Source organism: Hyperoodon ampullatus (assembly GCF_949752795.1).
Source record: "Hyperoodon ampullatus genome assembly, chromosome: 6".
Taxonomy (NCBI): domain Eukaryota; kingdom Metazoa; phylum Chordata; class Mammalia; order Artiodactyla; family Ziphiidae; genus Hyperoodon; species Hyperoodon ampullatus.
The window spans coordinates 6489688-6501702 of NC_136919.1; the positions used below are offsets into that span (position 1 = coordinate 6489688).

The 12015-nt window shown below is 40.8% G+C and overlaps 1 protein-coding gene across 1 annotated transcript in view; it reads left to right on the forward strand.

Annotated features, from left to right (window-relative positions):
* Window positions 1-12015, forward strand: part of FNBP1 (formin binding protein 1) — a gene marked incomplete at its 3' end in the record, with an annotated part of 98956 nt that overhangs the window by 36749 nt on the left and 50192 nt on the right. Inside the window, exons 5-6 of the mRNA XM_079707059.1 lie at window positions 5168-5230; window positions 5662-5766. Coding sequence (XP_079563185.1) covers window positions 5168-5230; window positions 5662-5766 — 168 coding nt within the window. The remainder of the gene's footprint in view (window positions 1-5167; window positions 5231-5661; window positions 5767-12015) is intronic.

Below are 12015 nucleotides of genomic sequence, written 5' to 3' on the forward strand. Positions count from 1 at the left end.
GCTTTGAGTTAGATTTTAAGATCTTTCAGCCCAAGGAAGGATTACTGTCCCGAAAGTTTCACCCATCAACCTCGCACTCTACCTAAAATCCTTATTAAGGGCGATTTTCCTTGTTTTGGTTTGGAAGAACAGTTTCATACCCTTGGAAGAGATCAAGTGAGGAATCTGAGTCATTTGCTGCTTAATACTGATTATTTGAAGATCCTTTCATCCTGAGTTAATCGGGATTCTTCAGAGGAATTAGAATTTTAAGGGATGTGAAAGAAGGGATCGTTTTTAAGAACAGTTTAAAAAAGACTACTGGAGTCTAGGTAAAAAGTGTGGATATGGGGAATTTCCTGGCGGTCCAGTGGTTAGGACTCAGTGCTCGCACTGCCGAGGTCTGGGGTTCGGTCCCTGGTCGGGGAACTAAGATCCCACAAGCTGCACGGCAAAGCCAAGAAAAAAAAAAGTGTGGATGTGGGGAGAGTTCTGGGGAGTAAAAGCCAGCATGAGAATAAGAGGGTCGGTGGGGTAAGGGCTCAGCAGGAGAGGGGATGAAGGAAACTTGGCCAGGGCTGCTGGACCTGGACCTGGACTGGGGGTGGGGGTAGGAGTGGGGGGGCTGCCCAGTGCCTGGATGGTCAGTGTTACGGGGGAAGTTAAATAACTGAAAACATGGCACGGGGAGGCAGGCATTTTTAGGAACTTTAAACAAGTTCATAGAGAAGATATTTTTATTATAAATCAATTTGGGGGAAACAGGCCTTACTGAAGAAAAGCAGAATGCAACTCCTGTCAGGAACGTTTCTGGGTTTATGGTTTGGGACTTCGGTGAGGTGACAGAATGCTCCCTTGAGCAGGTCTGAAGATGCTTCACAGCTTTCCTACACGGTCCACATAAAGATCTACACACACAGATTTATCGCTATGTTAATTAATCCTGAGTCAGGCTTAGAAGCTGCTAGTACTCAAACCCACCACATTGTAGGTTTTGAGGAAATTCTAATATTTGTCGCAGACATGTTTTCTGGAAGCTCCTTTTCTCTTGGCCTTTTCAAGTTTTTGTGTTCCTTTGTTTTCATCTGTGGAATCTGAGTTTTATTTAAAATTCCAGATGGCTGACTGTCCTTAGTTGAGTGTTTATTCTTTTTTTTTTCCACTTTTTTTTTTTGAAGTGGCTGTTCTCACATCAATGCCATATTTTGCTTTTTTAAATGTAGTTTTAAAAATTAATGAAATATTATATATATATAGTAAAATGAGCAGCTGTTGTACCTAATTGTAACATGTGAATAATAAACATTCTCACCGTTTGTCTATTCAGCCTAAGTATGATTTCTTGCAGTGCAGTAAAATCTCCTTAGAAGCTTTGTCATTGTCATTTTGCTTTAAGTTAATGCTTGCCTATTTTAGGTTCCCTGTGATTTTTTTATCGCAGCTACCCCTGGTCCCCAGGAGATTTCTAAAAAATTTTTCAAGGCTGATTTTATTTGTATAGATTTTACCTGTATATTTTTAAGGTTCGACCAAAAAGTTGAAATGAAAGTAAGTTTAGCTGTCATCCCAGATACCATCAGGCATTTTTAAAAGGTCTATTATTATGTTTGAAGAGAAACTAAAGCATCTTATTACAGGAGAAAGCAAAGAGCATTTTTCTGGGTCTCTAGAGATGACATTTCCTGTCTCTTCTCTGATAGGAGAAAAGAGCTGTGATGACTTCACTCTGTGGCTCCAAAAGAAGTGCCTATTATCTTTTTCTAGAGAACAATTCCTCTTTATTTAGCGCTTGGAGACACAGTTTTTAGATCCACACTTGCTATCTGCCCAGCGAAGAAATGTTCGACCATTGTTTGTTAATAAACAACAAACACATCTGGCAAGCTGGTTGCTTTGTTTAACTTTGTAACTGTTAAGGTAGCTTTTCCGATTAAAGGAGGGAAGATGGAGCTGGTTACAAAGGGCCGCTGCTATTTAGGTCATGGGATGCTCAGAACTGTCAAGAGGGCTTTTGTTCCATCCATTAGTTTCCTAAGGGATCAGGCAGCACAAGGTTTTTTGGGTTTTTTTTTTTGGCCGTACGCGGGCCTCTCACTGCTGTGGCCTCTCCCGTTGCGGAGCACAGGCTCCGGACGCGCAGGCTCAGCGGCCATGGCTCACGGGCCCAGCCGCTCCACGGCATGTGGGATCTTCCCGGACCGGGGCACGAACCCGCGTCCCCTGCATCGGCAGGCAGACTCTCAACCACTGCGCCACCAGGGAAGCCCACAAGGTTGTTTTTGTGTGTTGTAGGCAAATCCATTTTGGAGGAAAACATACTAGGCAAGAAAGACTGGAAGGAAAATCAGTGACACCTAGATTTTTTTTCTACATGAAATGCAATCACAGGTGTAGTTCTCAGATAATTGTTTCAGTCCCACCGAATTGTGGTGTCATGGGGTGTGTTGTGACAGGAGTCCTTCCTGGCAAAAAGCTCACCAGTAACGTCAAGCAAGGTCCACACCGTGCTTGAAAAATAAATTCATATTTATTTTTGAACCTTGGAATGAAGAAGTGACAAGAGAGTTTACTATGTAGTAGATTTTCAATAAAAATCATCCCTCGTGCTTCCAAAAACATGACCTTTTCTGGAACACTATTGTCTTCAGAGAAGATTCCTTTGCTAGTAAAGCCCAGTCCACCTTTCCTGTGCCGTGTCCGTGTTCTTTGTGTGCGTTTCCTCTCCATCAGGACGGCCCTGGCTGTGAGGGAGCTTTCGTTTTGTGAAAACATTCACTTCAGAGTTGCTGTCGAGTTGGAGCGGAAGCCTAGAGCCCAGCTCTGAATTGGGTGCTGAGCTTTTCTTTTTCTTTTTGTGTCTGTCTTTGAATCTCGAAGTAAGATTTGGGGGGATGGAGGTATCTTTTCTGCAAACTGCAGAACACAGGGGACCTGCTTAGGAAATGGGGCTGGTCCTCTGGACTGTTTGGGACAATGACGAGGGACTCTCAGGGCTGAGGGTCACAGCTGAGCCTTGGTCTCCCTCCGGAGCCTCCTGCCCCCCTCCCTCCCCAGGCCCTCCCTCCCTCCCTCCTTCCCTTCCATCCTTCTTTAAAATGATATATGTGGCTTTCAGAAAACCTGTACTTCCTCCAAAGCTCCCTAACTCTGCTCTCAGCTTACCTTACTCCTCCCGAAGCCCAAGCCTTTCTTGCTTGTTTATTCCTACCTTTGACTCCATCTCTTTTCGGTCCTATCCCTGTGTCTATTATGAGACTTGAAAAATGAAGCCCCACGGGGCTCCCCTAGACCAAAAAATTGCTAGATGGATAAACCTTGCTGTCAAGAGGCGCTTAAAATGGTGAAACATGACCTCAGAAGAGAGACAAGAAAACATTCCCTTATAAAGGAGCACTGTTCTTAAAAAAAAAAAAAAATCTGATTTTGTCTCCTCCTCCCTGGCCTCCCAGGAGTCAGCTACCTTTTGTGACTCGGCTAAGCCATAGGCACTGACGATTGAGAGAGAAGGCTCTGAGGCTGTACCGAGGGGACCTGTCCGTGCCTGTCCCCCTTTCACCATGCCTTCTCTACAGCACACCCTTCCCAGCCGTGCTTACCTCGGCGGCCAGAAAACAGACAGCACATTCAAGCCTAGTCATTGAGGGAAGGCCATTTATTAAAAGGAGCATTTACCACTTGTGGAAAGGTCTCAGGAAAAGCAGTAAGGGATGGACCGGTACCCCCAGGCTAATCATGGTGGGGAGCTGCCATGGCCCTGGGTCTCAAAGGGCAAGGCAGCCTTGAAGGAACTTCAGAGATCAGCTGCAGGGGTGCTGCCTGAACGGAGCTGTGGCCTTTGGTCAAAGGACCTGGCCAGCCCCTGGCATCCTAGCGAGGGAAAGCTGCAGATGGAAATTCACGCCCTCTGATATGCCAGAACCCTCTCCGTGGCAAATCTAACAGAACCAGAGGGCAAGGGCTTCTGTTCACGTAGTCCATGCAAGTCTGAACAACCTTGGAATCACTAGGACCCCTCCGTATCTCACAGCCCACGTCTGATCTGATTCGCCAGCAAATCCTAGTCGTTTTCCTGAGCAAAGGACACCCAGAATCTGAGCCTCTGTCACCACCTGCACTGCTACCCCATGGTCCAAGTCTCCATCGTTTCCAGGGTTGGAGAGAGACTCCCACCCGGAACCTTCCTTTACGGCATCTGCAGATCCCCTGCTCATTCATACAAAAAGCCTACGAGACCCTGCACAGGCTGCCCCTTTCTTCTCTGACCCCATCTCCTCATATTCTTGAGGCTCACTTTGGTCTGGCCCTCTGGTGTCCTTGATGGTCAACACCAAGCACATACCTGCCTCAGGGCCTTTGCAGATGGCAGGGAGATGAATTTTAAGTTTTAAGAAAATCTAAGTAATGGAAACATCTATCCACACAAAACTTATACAAATGTTTGCGGCTGCATTATTCATAATAGCCCCAAACTGGGAGCAGCCAGATGCCCATTAGCTGGTGAATGGACCAACAAAATGTGGTATAGTCACCCAAAGAAATATCACGCTGCAATAAAAAGGAATAAAGTACTGATACATGTGATCATGTGGATAAACCTTGAAAACATTAGGCTAAGTGAACATTATGAAATAATGAAGGCATGATGTCAGTCACAAAAGACATCATATTGTACGATTCCATTCATATGAAACTTCCAGAATAAGCAAATCTATACAGACAGGAAGTGGTGTGGTGGTTGCCTAGGGTGACAGCTAAGAGGTACGGCGTTTTTTTGGGGGGTGATAAAAATGTTCTAAAATTGACGTGAGGGTTGCCTATTTTGTGACTATACTAAAATCCATTGAACTGAACAATGTCAATGGGTGAATCTTTTGGTATATGAATTACATCTCAAAGCAATTAAAAATAAAGATCAAAGTGATTGCCGTCTTAATAAAGCATTCCTGTCATTTTTACAACTGGTGTATGTAAGTCTTAGCATTCAGTATTATTATAGCTAAAGTTTGAAAGTGAACTCTTGACTATTACTGTTTTCATTTCCCATTTATTTTTTAACTCTTAAACTTCTCTGTCATGCACATGCTAGATATTCAATATTTAAATATCATTGAAGTGGATGAATTTTTCTTTCTCAAGTGTTAATATGAGAAAGAGGGGGTACTAATTATGGGTTTGTTCCCCCCTCCAGCACTTTCATGACGGACGGAAGGCACAGCAGCACATAGAGACTTGCTGGAAGCAACTAGAATCAGTAAGTGAAAACCGAACCTCTCAAGAAATGTCTTTATAGATTTTCTCGTTTGAATTTAACTTAAGCTTGAATCAACCAGTAAGTACAAAACAAACAGAGACACTATTTATTGTCTTGAGAGATTTTTATAATTTGAATTTAACTGGTTTCGAGAAATCATTACTGAAAGTAAAATGTTAAGCCCAAAAGAGTTCAAGCAGAGTCTTTTTCTAAAAATCATATGGAAAGAACAAAGATTAGACAGTTTGGATGGAAATAAATGTGGATTTTGAAATAACTTCCTGAAATGATGACACGGAACAAATCAGTTTGGAGAAGAAAGCTTTCGGTGGTGGTGGGGGGCAGATGTCGATAAAATTACATCTTCTCATAAGAATCTCATAGTTTCATTAAAAATTACTTTCCCCCCCACCGTCTTCCTCTGCTTTTAGAGTAAAAGACGTTTTGAGCGGGATTGCAAAGAGGCTGACCGAGCCCAGCAGTACTTTGAGAAAATGGATGCTGACATAAATGTTACAAAGGCAGATGTTGAAAAGGTAAGGTGAAAGTGAGGGTCTTTCTTTCATTTCCCTTTTTAATGTTCATCACGTATCCTCCCAGACTGCTGGTCCCCAAGTTCTCCTTTCTGCTGCAACCACAAAAGGCCACTTAACTTGGGATCATTTTCATTTTGTGTCAACGGAGGGATGTTGGCGGTGGGGTGGCAGGGGGAGAATCTAAAATTTGGGGAATCTTCGGTGTTATGATCTGAGCAGTTTTGTTGATTTATTTAGTCATCAGACACGGAGACTTAGACCATGAACATACCTTAGGGGGTGGTTTCCGCAGACTGTGGTTCTCTCTTAATGGCTTTTCAAAGAAAAAGTCAACCTCTTAAAAGCTGGAGCAGACTGTCCAGTGCCATCTGGAAGAGCTCAGCCGCTTACAGTGCTTCTGTTCAAAAGGTAAAGAGATTCACACAAGTGGCCTGTGTTCTAATGGATTCATTCAGGTTGATAACAGGTTGTACTTGAAGGCTTGCATTGGAAAGTCCTCCCAAAAGCTTTTCCCAAAATGGACTTGTATTGGCAATTAGGAATATTATTATAAAGCTTGTACTGTGTCTTCCTGTGGTTCCCTCTGTGTTTTTTCCCCTGGAAGTTAAAGTTTCTTTTTATAAAAGTCATCAATGTTAGTGTAAACAAAAGTAGGCTGTTAAATAACAGTATTCACTGGTGACTGCCCAGGGCTATTTTGTCATTCACAGACTCATGCTTTACGTGGGGAAAACCCCTGCTTTTGCGTAGATTTCTTTCACTTTTGCCAGATTATTTGGAGTTGGATTTGCTCAGAAAATAGTGTGAATTCGTTATTTATTGCCCAATTCTGCCAAATTCCTTGCTTAAAGCCTAGGTATATATTAGCATGCCTTCCTCTAAAATTATCTAATATATTAGAAAACACACTCTTTTTTTGCGGTACGCGGGCCTGTCACTGCTGTGGCCTCTCCCGTTGCGGAGCACAGGCTCCGGACGCACAGGCTCAGCAGCCATGGCTTACGGGCCCAGCCGCTCCGCGGCATGTGGGATCTTCCCAGACCCGGGCACGAACCTGTGTCCCCTGCATCGGCAGGTGGACTCTCAACCACTGCGCCACCTGGGAAGCCCCACATTCTTAATGTCTATATTTGATCTTGAGTGGAGATACTTACTTTACCAAAAGATATATTAATTTGCTGGTAAAGTTACCATAAATTTGTTATAAGTTCTCATAAAATATTAATTCCCCGAAGTATTTAATATGTTATTCCATTGAAATAAATTGACCCAAAGTTTATCAAAAAAACATTTGGGGTTAAAGGAGGTAAAATCAGTATATGTGTCCCAGAAACATGCCTGGCACAAAGGTGTACATTCTGTAGCAAATATTTTATACCCTAAATGTAAAATTGGAGTGATTTTTATTTATTGAAAGACTTTTTAAAAGGCATTACTATTATGACCTTTTCTTGGAAAAAAAGCTATCTATCCTTGCTCATTGTAGAAATACCTGAAAATACAACCAAATGAAGTGGGAGAAAAAAATTAAAACATCCAACTGTGGTTAATAAAATACCTTTCAGAGCCTCCACCATTCCTTCCTGGTCTCTAAACAAAGCTATTTTACTTTTTTTTTTTTTTTGGCCACGCCGCGTGGCTTGCGAGATCTTAGTTCCCTGACCAGGGATCGAACCCGTGCCCCCTGAAGTGGAAGCACAGAGTCCTAACCACTAGACCGCCAGGGAATTCCCTCAGAGCCTTTTCTTTAAAAAAGATTATGTATACTACACATGTACAGTGTAAAGAATAGTAACAAAGGGAACAGCTGCTAATCCACAATCTATCTTAAGAAATAAAAATCTTATTGTTGCTTTTCAAGTCTCCCTTCCTAACTTCATCCTTCTCTTCACCCTAGAGGTAAACTTTATTCTTAATTTGGTGTTAATCATCTCCTCGCTTCTTCATAGCTTTACCGAAGGTGTCTGTATCTCCAAAGAGTTTATTTCATAATTTTGCGCCCTTTTCACCTTTATAGAAACAAAATCATACTTTCATTTCTTTTCTTGTGACTTGACTGTTTTTCATTTGATATTATGTTTTTTACTTAATTCGTGCGGACTATAGGACACATAACTTTTATATATTAATTTTAGAGCCAGATGCTTGCTAAACTCTCTTTTTATTTCTATTTTGGGGTTTTCCATAGAGACAGTCATAACACCAGTAAATAATGACAGTCTTATTTCTTCTGTTTCAATCTTTATGTCTTTTATTTATTTCTCTTGTCTTGCTCTGCTTGTTATGACCTCTATTATGCTGGCAGTAGCAGTTATTGTGGACTTCCTTATCTCGTTCTAGATTATAAAGAGAGTGCTTTAAATGTTTACCCATTAAGCATGATTATAATATACCCTTTATTGGGCTAAGGGATTTCCCTTCTTTTTCTATTTTGCCAAGAAGTTTTTTTTTTTTAAAGCTTGACTTAATATTGAACATCATCAAATACCTTTTCTGCTTCCTTTAATCCATTAACGGGTAGATTACATTATTAAATTTTCTTGTATTGAACCAAATTAGCGTTCCTGGGATGAATATAACTAGGTTATGATGTATTTTTTTTATACAGAGCTGAATTTATTTTGTTAACATTTTAAGATTTTGCATCTATAGTCATTGAAATTGATCTGTAATTTTTCTTTCTTGGCTGTTCTAGTTTGCTTTACTTCTTTTTAGTTTTGGAGTGTTGCTCTTTATTCTCTGGATAATATATGTGAGATGAAATTAACTGTTCCTTAAATATTTTGTAATACTTCATTGTGGGAGAGTTTCTAACTACTGATCCAATTCCTTTACTGTCTTTTTCTTTGGTTGATCCTAGTATGTTATATTTTTCTGGAAATATATCCATCTCATCCCAAGTTTTCAAATTTAGTGGCCAAAAGTTGCCTATAATATTATCCCATATTAATTTTTTGCTGCATATATTGTGTCCCCCTTATTCATTCCTAATATTATTTATTTATACTTTTTGGGGAGGGCCTTTTTTTAAAAATCAATTCTTATTTATTTATTTATTTGGCTTCATTTGGTCTTAAATGTGGCACCCGGGATCATCGTTGTGGCACGCGGGACCTTTCGATGCGGCGTGGGCTTCTTTCTAATTGTGGCACATGGGCTCCAGAGTGCACAGGCTCAGTAGTTGCGGCGTGCAGGATTAGTTGCCCCACGGCATGTGGGATCTTAGTTCCCCGACCAGGGATCGAACCCACGTCCCCTGAATTGGAAGGCAATTCTTAACCACTGAACCACCAGCGAAGTCCCGGGAAGGGTCTGTTCTGTTTTGTTTTGTTTTAATAATGTACATATTTTTACATTTTTATTTATTTATTTATTTTTGGCTGTGTTGGATATTTGCTGCTGCGCGCGGTCCTTCTCTAGCTGTGGTGAGTGAGGGATACTCCTCTTTGCGGTGCGCTGGCTTCTCATTGCAGTGGCTTCTCTTTGTTGCAGAGCATGGGCTCTAGGCGCATGGGCTTCAGTAGTTGTGGCACATGGGCTCAGCAGCTGTGGCTCACAGGCTCCAGAGCACAGGCTCAGTAGCTGTGGCACATGGGCCTAGTCGCTCCACGGCATGTGGGATCTTCCCTGACCAGGGCTCGAACCCGTGTCCCCTGCACCAGCAGGCAGACTCCCAACGACTGTGCCACCAGGGAACTCCGAGGGTCTGTTGTTGTTTTTTTTTTCAAAGGACATTAATGGTCTTCATCTTTTATTTATTTGTTTGTTTGTTTGTTTGTTTTTGGCCACGCTGTGCAACACGGGGGATCTTAGTTCCCCGACCAGGTATCGAACCGTGCTCCCTTCAGTGGAAGCACAGAGTCTTAACCATTGGACCACCGGGAAAGTCCCGAGGGTCTGTTTTTTAAAATAATTTTTTATTAGTATTTTACAAGAACCAAAAGTTATCTTTATGGAACTTCTTTTTACTTTCTATTTTATTTATTTTCTTTTTCTTCTTCTTCCTCCTCTTCCTCTTCTGTCAATATCTTTGGATTTATTTTATTGCCCTTTTAAAAATTTCTTTCTTCAGATGCTTTCCTCATTTCAACTTTTCTTCTTTTCTAGTGTAAGCATTTAAGGAACAAAGTTCCCATTTAACTACCGTTTTATTTGCAACCCACGAATTTTGGTATGCAGTAGTATTATTATTGTTCATTTCCAGATATTTTTCACTTACTATTTAGTCTCTCCAGTAATTTATTTGGAAGCATATTTTTAAATTTCCAATTGTATGACGTATTTAAACTTATCTTTTTGTTAATGATTTCTGATTTAATTGCATTGTGGTTATAGAAAGTCTGAGTTTGAGACTTTTACGTTTGTTGAGACTTGTCTTATAGCCTAGTACAGGGTCAGTTTTTATAAATGTTCTCCAAGTAATTGAAAAGAATGTGTATTTTCCATTTCTTGGTCGCAGAGTTCTACATTTTTCATTAGAGCAAACTTGCTGATTACTCACATCTTCCTATAATTAAGGATTTTTTGTCTACTTGTTGTAAAGTATTTTGATAGAGATATGTCACTTCTTTGTGCCTCACTTTCCTTGTCTGTAAAATGGGAACACAGAAGGAAAAGATTGATGCGAGTGTTGGTTGAGATAATATGTACAAGATACTCAAAGCCATTTATGGCAGTGGCCAGTGATCATTACGTTAACTATTACGATGATAACGATGGAAGATTTGTCATTTTCTGTCCATTTTGCTCTTCCATTGTAAAGCTGTTTTATTAAAGAATAAAGTTTAGAATTGTAATGTCTTCAATGTGATTTAATTTTTTACTGATATATGGTGATCTTCTTTCCACAGTCATGCTTTATGCCTTGAAGTCTATTTTACCCAACATAAACCAGCCTTTTCTTTGGGTCAGCATTTGCCTGGCAAGTCTTTCCCATAGTTTTAGTCTACATGTTTCTTTGTTCCCATATTTAGATGTGTCTTTTGTAAATGGCATATAGCTGGATTTCTTTTTAATACAGTCTGATGGTCTTTACCTTTCACCTGGAGAGTTTGGATGGATGTATACCTTCTCATTTTATTTCTATTTGTTTCACTTTTTCTATGTTTCCTTCCCCCTTTCCCTGGTACTCTCTGTTTCTTGCCTTCTTGGATTTTTGAAAATTGTGTTTTGTTTTCCTCATTCCATTTTCTCCTCTACTGCTTTGGAGATTATGTATTCTGTTTCTGTGCTTTATTTGGTAAACCTAGACTTTTTTTTTTTTTTTTTTTTTTGGCTGCCTTGGGTCTTTGTTGCTGTGAGTGGGCTTTCTCTAGTTGTAGCAAATGGGGGCTACTCTTCGTTGCGGTGCGCGGGCTTCTCATTGTGGTGGCTTCTCTTGTTGCAGAGCACGGGCTCTAGGCACGCAGGCTTCAGTAGCTGTGGCATGTGGGCTCAGTAGTTGTGTCTCATGGGCTCTAGAGCGCAGGCTCAGTAGTTGTGGCACACGGGCTTAGTTGCTCCGTGGTATGTGGGATCTTCCTGGAGCAGGGCTTGAACCCGTATCTCCTGCATTGGCAGGCGGATTCTTAACCACTGCGCCACCAGGGAAGTCTTAGACATTTTAACATATATGTTCAGCCTAACTATAAAGTAAATTGGGATCTTTACTAATGTCCACCCAGACAACTTTAACTAAAACCAGCTCCCTCTTAACATTGCAATGTATTTGTGAATATTTTTGGTTCAACTGCATTAATTTTTTTTTATACTTCTGTAAGTATGCTTTCTATTTTCTTTGTTCACCATTTCTTTTTGTACCTGGGGTCTTATTCCTTCTTCCCAAAGGACACCTTTAGAAGTTCCCTTAGCAGAGATTTATTACAGTAAAATCTCAGTTTTTGTTTGATTAGGACTGTCTTTTTTTCACTTTCATTCTTGAAACATGATTTCTCCATGTGTACAGCCCTAGGGTGATTGTATTGCACCTGGAGGGTCTTATGCTGCCATCTTTTGACTCCCGTTTGTAGTTGAGAAGTCACAGTGTGTGAGAAGCCAGTATAATTGTTAATCCTTTGAAGATAATCTGTCTCTTCTTTTTAGTAACTATTAAGATCTATTTTCTTGTCTTTTTGTCTTAAAATAGGGGTGACTTTCTTTATCTACCTTTTGATTCATTGGGCTTATTGCCTCCAGATTGGAATTTTCTGTTGCTTGCCTATTCCTCATTCTGTTGTTTCCATTGGAACTCTGATTATGAGGCGTTAGTTA